A 14,464-nucleotide genomic window follows, 5' to 3' on the forward strand; every position below is an offset into this window, starting at 1 on the left:
AAGGGCGACGAAGCCAAGGAGCTAAACGTGCGCGAAACAGCAAATCTAAGCTACCTAGTTATTTGTGTTTCAGGTTGGCTTGTCGTGTGCATAAAATATCTGTAAATATGTTTGTGCCAGCGCTTTCGTCCTCTTTGCATGCATGAGCCAGACCGACGCTACCTTCCAGAAATCCTGATGATTCCTACCAACTTTCGATGATTAATGCGCAAAACCGAAAAGCTTAGTATTATTTTTTTTTTCCTTTTCCAGGTGGCGTACGTGCAGCGCATGCTGTCCTATTCGCCGCCGTTTTACCAGGGCACGCAATATCCCGGAGAATACGAGGCTCTGGCCTGGATCATCGGCTGTACCGGCCTGCTGCAGGTGCCCATCGGCGCCTTCGCCTGCGTCCTCGAGAACGTTCGGGTGATCAACACCTCTTGCCTTCAAGATTTTTGAACATAGCATTTGGTCTCGTAGCCGACACTAGGTGTTAGTCGCTGTTTGATGTAAACGTGAAAAGCATTGGACGAATGGTGTTGTGCGTTCTAGTAAAGCTCAAAGACGATCGTAGCCGCGCTCGGGCTTTCTCCATTTCCTGGGGCTCTTGGGCATGCCCTCCTACCTCCTACCTCCTACCTTTCGTACTCTGGCTCCTTTCACAGTAGCCGTTATCAGCTTCTTGGCGTAGCTCTAAAGCGTTCCCGCTGCTTTGGTGCTGCGTGTGGCACCGCGTTCACCCACGTGTCGTTTTTCATGCTTGCCAGCACCCACACCATCACTAGGCCCTTTCGTTGCTTGATACGTCGTAGCGCTCACCAGTTCTCGGCCTTAATGCCGCAGTCGGCCACCTTCACCTTCATGACCGTTTACTTTTCGTGTGATATGGTATGGTACACAAAGGTTTTAAGTTACCTAAGAGATACATGGGTCACGAGGGACACCGTAGTGGAGATCTCTCGGTTAGTTTCGGCGACCTGGGGCTGTTTAACCTGCATTCACATCGCAAAGTGCGCGCACATTTTGTTTTTCACCTGCGTCAAAGCGCAGTGAATGCAGCCGGGACTGAACCCGCATCTTCAGGCTGAATAGCCAAGTGCCTTAACCCTTCATCCTCCACGGCAGATTGCTTCCATGTGCGCATACCTGAAGCTGTATTTGGCACCATGGGCGAACCTATCTTGTGACGGATTTGACGGCATTAAATTCGCTATGGCGCACACAAAGGACGCATGAAAGATGGCACAGACCAATCAGTGTCATGTGCTATATAAAGAAATTGAAGTATTGGGAGATGCTGCGGGTGTGGAGGAGTGCATTAAAGAAAGTACTTCTAAGTTAAAAAAAAAACACGTGCAGAAGTGGTCTGAAGCGTCAGCAAACGAGTTTGCTTTATTTGCGTGCGCGTTAGTTCGATACACTTGTGGCTCGTAGCCTTGCAACGAAAAATTTTGGAATGTTTTGCACGGCCGCTGAATGGAAACGCACTATGTGCAGCACCACTGAGTGACCGTGGTTTCTGGAAGGTGCTTAGCTTACTCGCCCCGAGGTTAACCGTGGTTTCGATGCGATGTATAATAGTTTATTGGTAACGAGAGCTAAAAGTATTGCATGTCTTAAAAAAAGCCCATGTAAAGGGGCTCTGAAGTTACTGTATGAGTATGGACACGCTGACTGTTTTCTCTTGGAGTCAACTCGAATCCAGGAGCGAAAGGGTGCAAAGTATCTTTATGCTGTGTGTGCGTGCGCGTTCGCTACATAACCCTCTTTACGTTCCGAGGTATTCCAGCAAGTGTGCTGACTAGAGAACTACAGCTTTAAGGACGTGAAGAACAACGGAGGCTTACTGTCCGCGCATAAGCCGGCCTGGAAATGCCGTTCAGTGCCACGGTCGATACTGACCTTGATGACACATCTCCGTGAAATATTGAAACCGTAGTCAATCGGACATTCGGCGAATCGCTTAAAGCGCAACTGTGGGCTATAAAATAAAAAAAAGTCAGGGCGCTATTACTATTTCTTCGTTAAAAAAACAACACTTACACGATGCAAAATATTCGACAGACGCTGAGCACCGGCTCACCACAGAATCCGATAGCGAATGCGCACCAATGATAATTTAATATGTTGGTCCAAATTTCCATCCGGATCCCGTGATTTCCTGCATGGTTGAATTAGAGAAAAAACTAGCGCCAAACCATGCAAACCACGAGACTTAAGAACGAAGAGGAGACACAAGCGCTTGTCTAGTCTTCGTTCTTAAGTCTTGTGATTTGCAGGGCTTGGCGTATTCTCTAATTCAAGTATGCACCAACTAGCCGGAAAAGAGATTATAGCTAATGCTGCATGCTTCCGATAACGTTTCCAAGCACATTTTTTTATGTTATCAGTAGAAATAATTCAAGTAGCCTCCGAATTAAACGCAAAGAAACAAAGTAGCCAATGTAATCATGAGGTAAATTATATAGGTAGTATCACGAAGCAATGGGATTTCGTGCCGGTAAGAATAAAGTAAGTGAAGAAAGCCTTAGGAGCAATCCAAAGGAGGGAACGAGCTGCTGAGGATTAGGCAACAAGAGATCTGTTAAAGGACGCAGGAAGGATTGTGCCCAAAGCTATTAAGGCTGCATATGTAATGCCTTAAGACCTCGAGCGTTACAGAAGCATGGAAGAACGCTAGCACAATCTTAATACATAAGAAAGAAAAAATCTAGGAATTGAAAAATTACATTAAGGTAAATACTAAGGTAATGACTAATAGAATCCGGCGAAGCTTAGACTTCAAATCGAGCAAAATGATCAGGTAGGCTTTCGTAAAGATGCTCGACAATATACCGCACTCACACTATCAATCAGGTGACAAGGAAATGTGCAGAGTGTAACCACCCCCTATATATAGCCTTCATAAATTGCGAGAAAGCATTTCACTCAGTCGACCGCAGCGGGGGTCTAGTGGTCAGAGCATCCACCTCGTATGCGGAAGGTGCGCGGTTCGATCCCCTGTGCCGGCGGGTATCCACTGGGGAACTGGTGATACAATGGGGCAAGCTTTGCCGTGGTCTGGTGCTCGGCTTCTTTAGGGTGAAGTGCTTGGGAAATTGGTCAATGACCCCACCTTGAGCAAAACAAAATACCTTGTGCCATGACGCTCTTTGGCCGCAGGTGCCCTTGCGCCATAAAAATCCACCTTCATCATTTCACTCTGTCCAAACCTCCGCAGTCATACCCTAATAATTTTAGATTCGCGGATGACACTTCTTTGCTAAGTAATTGAGAAGGTTAACTTAAAATTATTGATAAATGAATGAGACCGGCAGAGCAGAACGGTGGGTCTAAATATTAATATGCAAAAAACCAAAGATAAGTTCAACAGTCTCGGAAGGAAACGGTAGTCTACAATTCATAGCGAGGTGCTGGAAATGGTAGGGGAATGCATCTATACTTCAGGGCAGCTAGTGACCGGAGATCCGGATCACGAGAGTGAAATAACTTGAAGAATAAGAATGGGCAGGATCGCATTTGGTATGTTCTTTGTGATCATGAATGGCAGTTTACCAATAGCACTCAAGAGAAAAGGATACAACAGCTTTATCTTTCAGGTATTCACCTATGGGGCAGAAACTTGGACACTAACGCAAAGGGTTCAGCTTAAAGACTGTGCAGCGAGCTATTGAATAAAAAATGACAAGATTAACGTTGAGAGAGTGGAAGCGGGCAGAGTGGGTGAGGGAACAAACGTGGGTTAATGACATCCTAGTCTAAATCAACAGGAAGAATTGGGTTGGGCAGGGCATGTAATGCGAATGCCAAATAACCGCTGGTCCTTACGTGGAACGGACTGTATTCCAAGAGAAAGCAAACGTAGCAGGGGGCGGTAGAAAGTTAGCTGTGCGGATGAGACTAAGAAGACTAAGAAGCCAACAACTCCAAATGAAGTTGAAGCATATTAAATAACAATGGGAATAACGTAGCGCCTGGGTAGGAGCAAGTAGCAGCTGTGCCGTTGAAGTACGTCTCTTCATCTATACCTGGCGTGTTGGCTCACATTATAAATCTTATGTTTGAAACGGGAGTGTTCCCAGACGACTTAAAGATTGCTCGTGTGTGTCCAATCTATATGGGCGGTGACAGGAATGAAATCTTCCACTATAGGCCTATTTCTGTATTACCTGTATTATCACAAGTACTTGAGGGTCCGATTAACAGCGGATTGCAGAACTTTTTCGACAAACATAACTCTATAGCTTGTACACAGCACGGCTTCTTAAAGAACAAGTCCACAGAACAGGCACTGCTCGAAATTAAAGACAAAATTATCGATAATATTGAGGGGCAAAGATACACCTTAGGGTGTTTCTTGATTTTCGCCAGGCATTTGACAGCGTACAGCACACCATTCTCCTCAATAAGTTACATGCCTACGGTGTGCGCGGAATAACACTGGATCTCCTCACAAGCTATTCAGAAAACCGCTAACAGTATGTTCGAATAAGTGACAATTGTTCCGCCAGGCTAGTTATAACCCAAGGTGTTCCGCAAGGTTCCATACTAGGACCTTTATTATTCTTAGTTCACATTAATGATATATCCCAAATATTAAATTCACCTGATTTTGTAATGCACGCAGACGACGCAAACCTTTTTTTCACTGCCCCTTCACTGCCTGCCCTGGAAAGTATGACCAAAAATTACCTAACTAGATTACATATGCGGTTGCAGGCAAATAGTCTGACCCTAAACCTGAAGAAAGCTACCTACATTATATTTAGGGCAATCAATGTTGTTGAACGCTATGCAGTCAGTATTCATTACGGAAACACAATAATTGATAGAGTCAGCCGTCCCAAATTCCTTGGTGTCTGGCTTTCCGAAACTCTTTCTTGGATTATTCACGTTACTAATCTTATATCTGATCTATGTAAAAGAGTGGGTTGGCTTTATAAAATCTCCTAGCTCCTAACTAAATAGTTGAAGTTATCTATGTACTATGCACTTTTTTATTCCAGATTGTCTTATTGTTGTCTCGTGTCGGGCATTGCGACTAAAAACAATTACAATAAACTGATACTTGTACAAAAGGAGGCATTACGAGCAATCGAAGGGCATCACGCTCATCCTCAAGATCTGGCTACAGCACCCTTCTTTCTCAAACACAGTTTCCTTAAAGCGGATCAGGTATATTTTTATCATTTGTTCCAACACAAATAAAAAAACCGGCTGTATAATACGATTCCAGACAATTCCTCATCACAGTATAGCCTCCAAGCACTTAGGAAACTAGTCCCTAGGACGCTTACCAACTACTGGAAACAGCAAATGATCTATCAAGCACCTACTGCCCTAAATAATTTTTCGGTTGATCTTGATTTTAGTGTTTCTCTCAAATATTTTAATGCAATAACCAAGGGCTACTTAATGCAAAATGACATGCTAAATCCTTAAACTTTTGTGTACCGACGTTCTGATACAATCTTAGCTTACCTAATAAATACAGCCCCTTTTTGTGCCTAAACAGTATTATTAGGATTGAAAGTCTTGTGTAATTCACATATTTGATTTCTGTGCGCAAGCGAAGCCTGGTTTTGTGTAATTTTTGTTGCTCCGCCGTAATCACGTTCCATGCATAGTGCGAGCCTCCTTCTCTTTGTGGCCGCCGCGGTGGCTGAGTCGTTACGGCGCTCGGCTGCCGGCCCGAAAGACGCGGGTTCGATCCCGGCCGCGGCGGTCAAATTTCGATGAAGGCAAAATTCTAGAGGCCCGTGTACTGTGCGATGTCAGTGCGCATTAAAGAATCCCAGATGGTCGAAATTTCCGGAGCCCTTCACTACGGCGTCTCTTCATAGCCTGAGTCGCTTTGGGACGTTAAACCCACTAAACCAAACATTTATGTGCAGACGAAAAAACACCCTGCCATCACGTCTAAGAGCCAGTGGCGGCTTAGCCATGCTTCAAGGATCTGCGAACGAAACTTGTCATGGGGAAACAGCATTTTGGTTGCGCATGGGGCCGGTGATAGCGCTGCTTGTTTTATTCTTGACCTTTTCTATTTGATAACGTCGCCATTTACACCCATGGAAGCCTATCTTTTGTTATAACGCAGTGATATGACCACAGGAATGCGGTGAGAGGCTAGTTGTAACAATAATATTAAAACATAAAAACTGGGCAACCGATCAGACGCAGCAAAGAAGCACGCGGGACGAGCGCAGACGAACAGCTGGTTCATTGCGCCAACTTATTGCGCAAAAGCATAAGTCCAATATTTTCGAAAGGACTTGAAAAAATTATGTTTTCTCGTCTCATGAAATATTTTTCAGTAAGAAATCTTTTCAGCGACAACCTACCTGGTTTCAGAACCGGTAGGTCAACCGAAACGGCTCTCCTAACAATGAAAGAATTTAGACTAGATAATATTAATCAGATCTACTTTACATTAGGCCTTTTTGTGGATTTCACGAAAGCTTTCGATTGTCTAAGTCATAATATTATCACAACTAAATTGTCCCTTTATGGAGTTCGTGGCATACCCCTAGAATTCATTAAATCGTATTTAGGCAAGAGAACACAAATGGTATGCTTGGGAAACCACCAATCAAGCTTTCTACCCATTGATAACGGAGTTCCTCAAGGAAGCATATTAAGCCCTCTTTTGTTTAATGTTTTTATCAATGATATTGTCCTCATTGACAAATCAGTAAAATTTATCATATACGCCGATGATTGCTCAATACTGATGCCGGGGCCTGATGCAGGTATGTTAATAAAACAAGGTGAAAACTTTCTTTCAAAATTATCCTTATGGACACAATCCAACGGATTGAAACTTAGTCCATCTAAAACCGAAATATTGTTTTAAGAGCAAAAAATTAAACATTTCAGGTTCATCACCCAATAGCTTATGAAGCCCAGAATATTGAATTCGTAGGATCGCATAAAATACTTGGAGTCATGTTTAATAGTAACTTGAACTGGCACTTACATGTTGGGGAGACCTTAAAGAAGGGAATTGCGCTAAAAAAGACATGGACGAGAAAAGACAAGGACGGGCGCAACATATGCAAAAAAATTTCCACAACGGCTGGGGGATCTCACGCTGCCGAACGTTCCTACCGACGCAAATAAAAATCCAGCTCTATCACGCATTATTTGCGTCACACATCAATTATTGCAGTCTTGTCTGCGCCACCACTACAGCTACAATAAAGCATAAAATTATAAAATTCAGATAAGAATCATCCGCTACATCGGAAATCACCCATACCTCTCACACACTGGCCACTTGTTTACAACCTACAAAATAATTCCCGTGACATCTTTGTACCACTTCAGGGTTTTACGAACGTTTTATTCTTCAAATAGCCCAAGTCATGAATTGCTCATCTCAACCGCATCACTACAGCGTCACAAACATATCGTTTCTACAAGAAGCACTAATGACTGGTACATTCCGCGCTTTCGTACCAATTATAAACATCAGTCACTAAAACATAATCTTCCTTAAGTTCTAAACACATACATATTTCATACCAAGCCTACGATAAATCAGTTGAGGCAGCAATTCCTTAATATATTATGAGATCAACACTTAAACACTGCATTCCATGTTATTACTTAAGATATTGATTTTGTTGTGTTTGATGTTACGGTTCCTTTTTAATCGTGTATAAACTATTTTTCCTTGTTTGTCGTTTCCATGTATGCAATATGTTTTCCTGTATTGATTTCTCGACATGATATTGAAATTCTGCGCCCCATACTGAACTTTCAAGTAGTGTCTCTCCTGTATTTACAATGTACATTGAGTGAACTTCACGCTGCCCTACCTTGTTGTGGTCTCTTGGGCACAGTCAAGCTGCCTCGAGCAGCTTTTTGCCCAAGAGCTCCTTCCATGTAAATGGTAAAATAAAGAAATTGAACTGAATTAAATTGAAAAAAAAAACGCCTCCGTTCTGGTTCAACAGCAAAGCGCATGCCCACGAAGTACACTATGCCATGAAACGCACAATCACCTTCCCAAGGCAAGAAAATCTAGTACCTAACTGCACAAGTGCATGGAATCTTCGCTGACTCACTACTCAGGGCCAAATCTCAATATATGTAAGGCTTCAAGAATTTTGCGTTCCTTTGATTCACATTTCTACAGGCATGATGACGTACTATGCACGCCTCTTTTTCAGCCAATCAATGATTATCGATGCTACAATAGAACGAAAGGAACGCAAAGTTCTTGAAGCCTTATATATAGTGGGAGTTGACCCTAATATCCGTGTAAGTGAGGAGTCCATCCACTTGTGCAGTTAGGAACTGGATTCTCTTGGCTTGTGAACGTGACTGTGCATGTCATGGCATTGTGTGTTTGGTGCACATGCACTTCTTTGTTGAACCGGGAGGGAGTGGTGGACGCAATTAACCAGTTGTTCGTCTGCGCTCGTGCCGCGTGCTTCTTTTCTGCGTCCCATCCGATACCCGGTTTCTATGTTTTAAGGGTTTGCCAACACAAGCAAACATAGAGAATCAGTATGCCATTGGAAATTTTCTCGGCGCCGAATACCAACTGCTTCGAATCAACGTGCACATGCGGGTGCATAAATAGATAGCAAGAAAGCCCTAGAAGTTACAACTTTTGGACAGAATGACGCAAGCTGCCGTGAACAGTTTTACTCACTCTGAATCCACGCGGCTTTATGGCCTTCCGCAGTACCCTGCTCGGGCCTTCCAGCCCGAGTACCACTGGGAGCCGAACACGCCGAACCGCGTGAACGCATACTTCGAGGAGCTGGACGAACTGGGCGATTCTAGCGCGGAGATACAGGGCGTGCTCTATGAAGGCACCGAGGCCCTGGAGGTGTCCGTCGACGTCGACGAGCCTCTCGTCTTCCGGCCTTCGATGGAGATGCGCTAGACTCACAATCACCGACGCTGTTCTAATCTGCGCTAAGTGTGAAAGAAGGAGCGTCTGTTACGGCGTGCTCTGAAAGTTTACGCACCTTCGCTTAATGTCTGGTGGCGGTGCTTCGGAGTTCGCCGCGCAGACGAACCGTTTTCTTAGCGAGACGCCAAGTTTTACACGTCGCAATATACTGCACTTCTTTTTGATGCTTATTTCTATTTAGCAGAAGGCAGCATGCCCTCTAATCTGGCTGAGGCTCTACCGGCCTTATAATTTTTTGATCAAATTTTTCCTTTCGGCGCCCAAGGGTAGCTGTGTTTGTTTGTTTTTTTGATGGAGACCAATCGGATGAAGCTGCATGGTACCTTTGATTTTGATATGGGTTTCTGCTGTGTCGTTTTTTTGAAGGTAGTTACTTTTCGCTTCTTATTTGTCAATATACAACGCAGTAGCGGCTTTATGAATAAAAGAGCCACTTGTAGCATTTTGCCAGCATTATCGTAACTATGTCCTACAGACCGTTTTCTGCGACTTTTTTCTCTTGGTTGCGATATACGATGCGAACATAGGAACCAACGCGCTGTACGTTTTTTTTTCCTTATTACAGCCTCACTTCTCCTTCCACGTTGATCCTCGGCTATCCTAAAAGTGTACAGCAACTATAAAACATGATTGAAACTTCATATAAAAGAAGTGCTAAAAAATTGGTTTTGAAGCACATCTTTTCTGTTTCGTCCCAGACCTCTTCAAATAATTTACAACCAATATGAACCAGTACGGAGGATCGCTTCGGTGGTTTAGCCTCAACCTCAACAAAACCCCGAAAAATTTTGGTTCCGCACTCCAATTGAAATGAAAGGGAGGAAAAATTGTCACTGGCAGTTTCTTTAAGGCTTAAACGAAAGTTTTCTTTAAAAGGGACTCTGCGGCTGCTCGCGACATTAAAGCGTAGTTAGCAGGAACTCGCTCAAAGATCAGAGTTCTGAGGCCTACTGATGGCACTAATTCTACTCGCATGAAACAGAGTGCGAATCCTCGACCTGCAGACGCGGGGAAAAACCGTGCATGAGAAATTCCTCCCATCTAATTGCCAAGTGACATGCACTGTTAAATGTTTTACACTTAGTGGAATTATCAGCTCGATATCAAAGCGTTATGGTGGCCTTGCCAGCGATTCTTTCGTTAATGATTGCAGTGTTTTGCATTTCCTTAGCCCAGGAGATCTTGTACAGGCTTATAAGAGATTTCATGAAATCACAAGTTCTCTTGTGAAACCAGGTGTCCTACCACTACGAGGCATGGTTGGAAAGCAAAAGTAAGAAGGACGGCATAATTGTGAAGTTTTACCGGCTACAAGTTACCTCAAAACGAGCCATATTATATTTCTGCATTTTACACAAAGTTGCTGCTATTATTACACTAGTTTGTCCTAGACCCAGCTCGTGTGTACAGTGTTCATAAAATTATTTGGCCTGCCGTCTAAACTATGCACGTAATGATTTCTTGTTTCGACTCTTTTTTATCGTCGACAACTTGTGCCGTCGAAATGTTTCTTGACATAAAGAAAAAAATTGAAAACACCCAGCGCCACGTTTGGACTGTATAGGGTATACTCGAAAAACCTCACTTGAATCCTGTCAAAAGCGTGGCTATGACTGTAGATCATAGGCCCAAGCATTATTGTGAAGCAGCCGTAAGTACCCTCTCATATATCGCCGGCGTTCATTTTGAATGTATGGCAATAGCAAGCGACTTCATAAATCACACACTTCGACACATGCACACTTAGTCGACACATGCACTTGCATAAACTCCTACTGCATGTGTCGAAGTGTGTGGTTTACGAAGTCCCCTCTCGTCACTCGGCTATTTCAAAGAATTTCCTTACGATTTTACGAACACCTGCAGAGAAAACAGATACTACGGATATCAATTTCAGTTCATGAAAATACGTTGTCTCTCAACAATTAACCCCACCTCTTCGCCGCATTCACAGTATCGCTAAAACAACAGAAACCTATTCATGAATATTCGCAGATGTTTCGCAACTTGCGCGCAGGGAGTAGATGAAAGATCACCTCAACTAGCACCTGACGGGAGCATGGGCAAGTCCAAATGATTCTTAAGCGTGCTACTCAGCCAGGTGCTGGCGGAGAAATGCAATACAATACAAGTCATTCACAACTATTTCATACATCGAATTCTGCTAGACAGCCTAAGCACATAGCGCTTGCTGGCTTACCTGGCAGTCGGCGGCCGCATCATCAGTTAAACCGCAATGTTACGCCAATAAATGATCAGCTAGGAGGATTCTGTCCTGGCCAAAGAGAAAAACTCTGAAAGAAGAGGGATTCGGTGAGGTGAGCAGGGATGGTTGGTGCGAAGAGAAGACGAAGACGACAACGACAAGGATGACGTGTACCAACGCCCAAGTTATAAAAGCGCAAAGGATAGCCTGTCACAATGGGGAGGGGGGGGGGCGAGAACAGAGAAGCGAAGGTTCCAGCGAGTGAGGAACACGTCGGATGAAAGAGAGGAACACCGGCTACTGATCCGGAGACCTTGAGTTCTAAGGCGTCGTACCGTGGACTTCCTGCCGTTCCTGAGCCCGTTCCGGAGAGCCAACGGCTCACGCAACCTCCTGCTACGGCCAGGGGTGCCTCCAGCGCTGTTGCCGCCCATCCGGGTGGTGCCCACAACACCAACATCAACATCACCTACATGGGCACTTGTACAGGGAGCTCGTAGGACGCCGCCAACAACGCCGCCAGCGACGCCAGCCTGAGCGCTTCGAACGCCACCTCGATGCCGGATACCGGGATGCCATTGAATAGACCCATGCAACGCTTCATCAGCACTGAACCGTGAGCACGAGCGCTAAACGCTAGTAGACTGTGTGTTCCCGGGTCGTGTGTATTGGTAGTCTTTGTGTTTTGTGTTAGTTTTTACTTAGTTTTGTGTGCCTGTGTTTGTGTCACGTAGGGTGCTATAAATATGCGACAGTGTGGGTGCACCTGCCACCTAGTCGATTCTCGGGGCGCGAGTGTTCTCCGAGGATCCGTGAAAAAGTTAAGGGGCGAGCCTGTCAGGATTCATTTCCTTGTTTCTTTTTGTTTTGTCTCGGATCTTTCCGATCTCCCGACAGCAGAAAGTATGGATTTGGAAAATACGTTAGAACTGGCTCTCAAGCTAGGGTTAAGCAAGGAAGAGGGGATGCGTCTCTATAACGAGGCAAAGAGGCAGAGAGAGGAGGAAAATTGGCATAGAGGAAAGGGCGCTAGCACGCGTAGACACTCGCGAGGTAGAAGAGCGGGAGGGTAAAAGAGATCGCAAGGCAGAAGAACAGCCGAAAAGTAGGATAGAACGGAAGAAGGAGTTTTATTTTTGTGGAAACAGGCGCATGACGCCGTAGGATATGAGATCACGGACGATGATCAGCGTTCCTTAGAATCTCCCAGACAGGCCAGAGTTTGTCCAAGATCCATTTTGAAACAGCGCAACAAAGACGGGACGTGGAAACTGAGGTGTAAAGACAAACATGCGCTGACTAACAACTGGGTTTATTGAAAAAAGCACACAAAATATATACAGAGTTAGGAAAGATTAATCGCCACCATAGTCAACTCATGCCACATGTGACGCCAGATATCCAATCTCCCCTTCGGAAAGGGCGACCGATGGGCAACTAATGCACGTTGCGCCTTTCTCACGTATAAGGAAAGCTTCAAAAACTTCTCGCGTCATCTTATCACAATGGCGAAACACGATATTGGTGTTCTTATAGTCGGGGGTACATTTGCATTTCATGCAACGGAATGCACCTTTAGTGAGAGGGTCTACTTCTGTTTTTCTTTTTTCGTACTCTTTTTCGTGTTTGCATTTGCTCCTTCTGCAGTGGACCGCCACGTGTGAGAGGGGGTCTTTTTTTCTGGTGTTCTCATGTTCCATGAGTCGCTTGTTGATGCAAGCGACACTGCAGAAGGTGCAAATGCAAACACGAAAAAGAGTACGAAAAAAGAAAAACAGAAGGAGACCCTCTCACTAAAGGTGCATTCCGTTGCAAGAAATGCAAATGTACCCCCGACTATAAGAACACCAATATCGTGTTTCGCCATTGCGATAAGATGACGCGAGAAGTTTTTGAAGCTTTTCTTATACGTGAGAAAGGCGCAACGTGCATTAGTTGCCCATCGGTCGCCCTTTCCGAAGGGGAGATTGGATATCTGGCGTCACATGTGGCATGAGTTGACTATGGTGGCGATTAATCTTTCCTAACTCTGTATATATTTTGTGTGCTTTTTTCAATAAACCCAGTTGTTAGTCAGCGCATGTTTGTCTTTACACCTCAGTTTCCACGTCCCGTCTTTGTTGCGCTGTTTCAAAATGGATACGTACCAACTTGCCCAAATTTCTGCTTTACTCTTTGTCCAAGAAAGCTGATGGCTCCCTTTGATGACTAAAGAGATGATTTGGACGCATATCTGCAACCATTCGAGCGGACAGCTTTGGGGCAAGGCTGGAAGCGCAGTGTATAGGCCACGGCATTGAGGATGTGTTTAGTCGGGGAGGCGCTCAATGTAATATGGCATGATGCCTGCTGCTAATTTCATGGACTACGAGAAAGTCAAGAAGTCACTCCTCCAAAGATTCAGGCTTACGGCAGAGGGTTTTCGCGAGAGATTTCGCACCGCAAAACCTGAGGATTCTGAAACAGCTAGGCAGTTTTCCTGGAGGCTGACTATTTCGACAGGTGGTTTGATGTCTCATACAGAGAAAGGAGGTTTGAAGGGGTATATCAGACATAACTTCATCAGCGAAAGAACGGGACACCAGGAGAAGAAGAAGACAGGACAACGCTGGACTGACAACTGAAGGTTAATCGAGAAACGTCCTGGGTCACCAAACGACGCATGCGTATCAGGCTCACAAAAACCCCTAAAAGACAAAAAACCTATGTGGCGAATCACCTAGGAGAGGATGCACGCACCATAATTGGCAAACAAAAAACAAACAAAAAGCACAAAGGCACAAAAAACACATAATTTGCCTGTCAACCTTGCACTCGTACACTTTTGCTCAGGAATCTAAATTCCTTGTCAGTGAGATATAGAGACGGTGCACTGACGCATGTGTCACTGCCTTGCAACCTAATATGGTAGGCCTCCAGGATTTCCCTCTCCTCCCTGTTTTTTCCTTTTCCGATGACTGACATGTTGTTAAAAGCTGGAACGCAGTCTTTGCACCTCCTGCAGTGACGTGGGAGATTATTCTGATCAGATAAATTTCTCAGAGAATTGTTATGTTCTCGTGCCCGGTCATTAACGCATCTGCCAGTTTGGCCCGTATACACTCTACCACATGATAGGGGTAACTTGTAAACGACACGAGTCGAACAAGCAACGAACTTGTTGGCATGCTTCACAGTGCAGCTCTTGGGCTTCCTCCCCTCACTGGCCATCGCGATACGTGAACATAAACCAGACAGCTTACAGGGTGCAGAGAAAACTGCCGTCACGCCGTGCCGTTGTGCCACTTTCTTCAGGTTATGCGAAACACCGTGAAGATAGGGCACCACTTCAACTTTCTTCCCCT

General features: G+C 44.7%; 1 protein-coding gene across 1 annotated transcript in view; it reads left to right on the forward strand.

The window, feature by feature from the left end:
* LOC144119402 (sodium- and chloride-dependent glycine transporter 2-like) overlaps window positions 1-8,901 on the forward strand; it is a 176,822-nt gene extending 167,921 nt beyond the window's left edge. The window contains exons 3-4 of the mRNA XM_077652027.1: window positions 253-408; window positions 8,681-8,901. Coding sequence (XP_077508153.1) covers window positions 253-408; window positions 8,681-8,884 — 360 coding nt within the window. The 3' untranslated portion in view covers window positions 8,885-8,901. The remainder of the gene's footprint in view (window positions 1-252; window positions 409-8,680) is intronic.
* Window positions 8,902-14,464: the final 5,563 nt, after the last annotated feature.

Source organism: Amblyomma americanum, chromosome 2 (genome assembly GCF_052857255.1).
Source record: "Amblyomma americanum isolate KBUSLIRL-KWMA chromosome 2, ASM5285725v1, whole genome shotgun sequence".
NCBI lineage: Eukaryota > Metazoa > Arthropoda > Arachnida > Ixodida > Ixodidae > Amblyomma > Amblyomma americanum.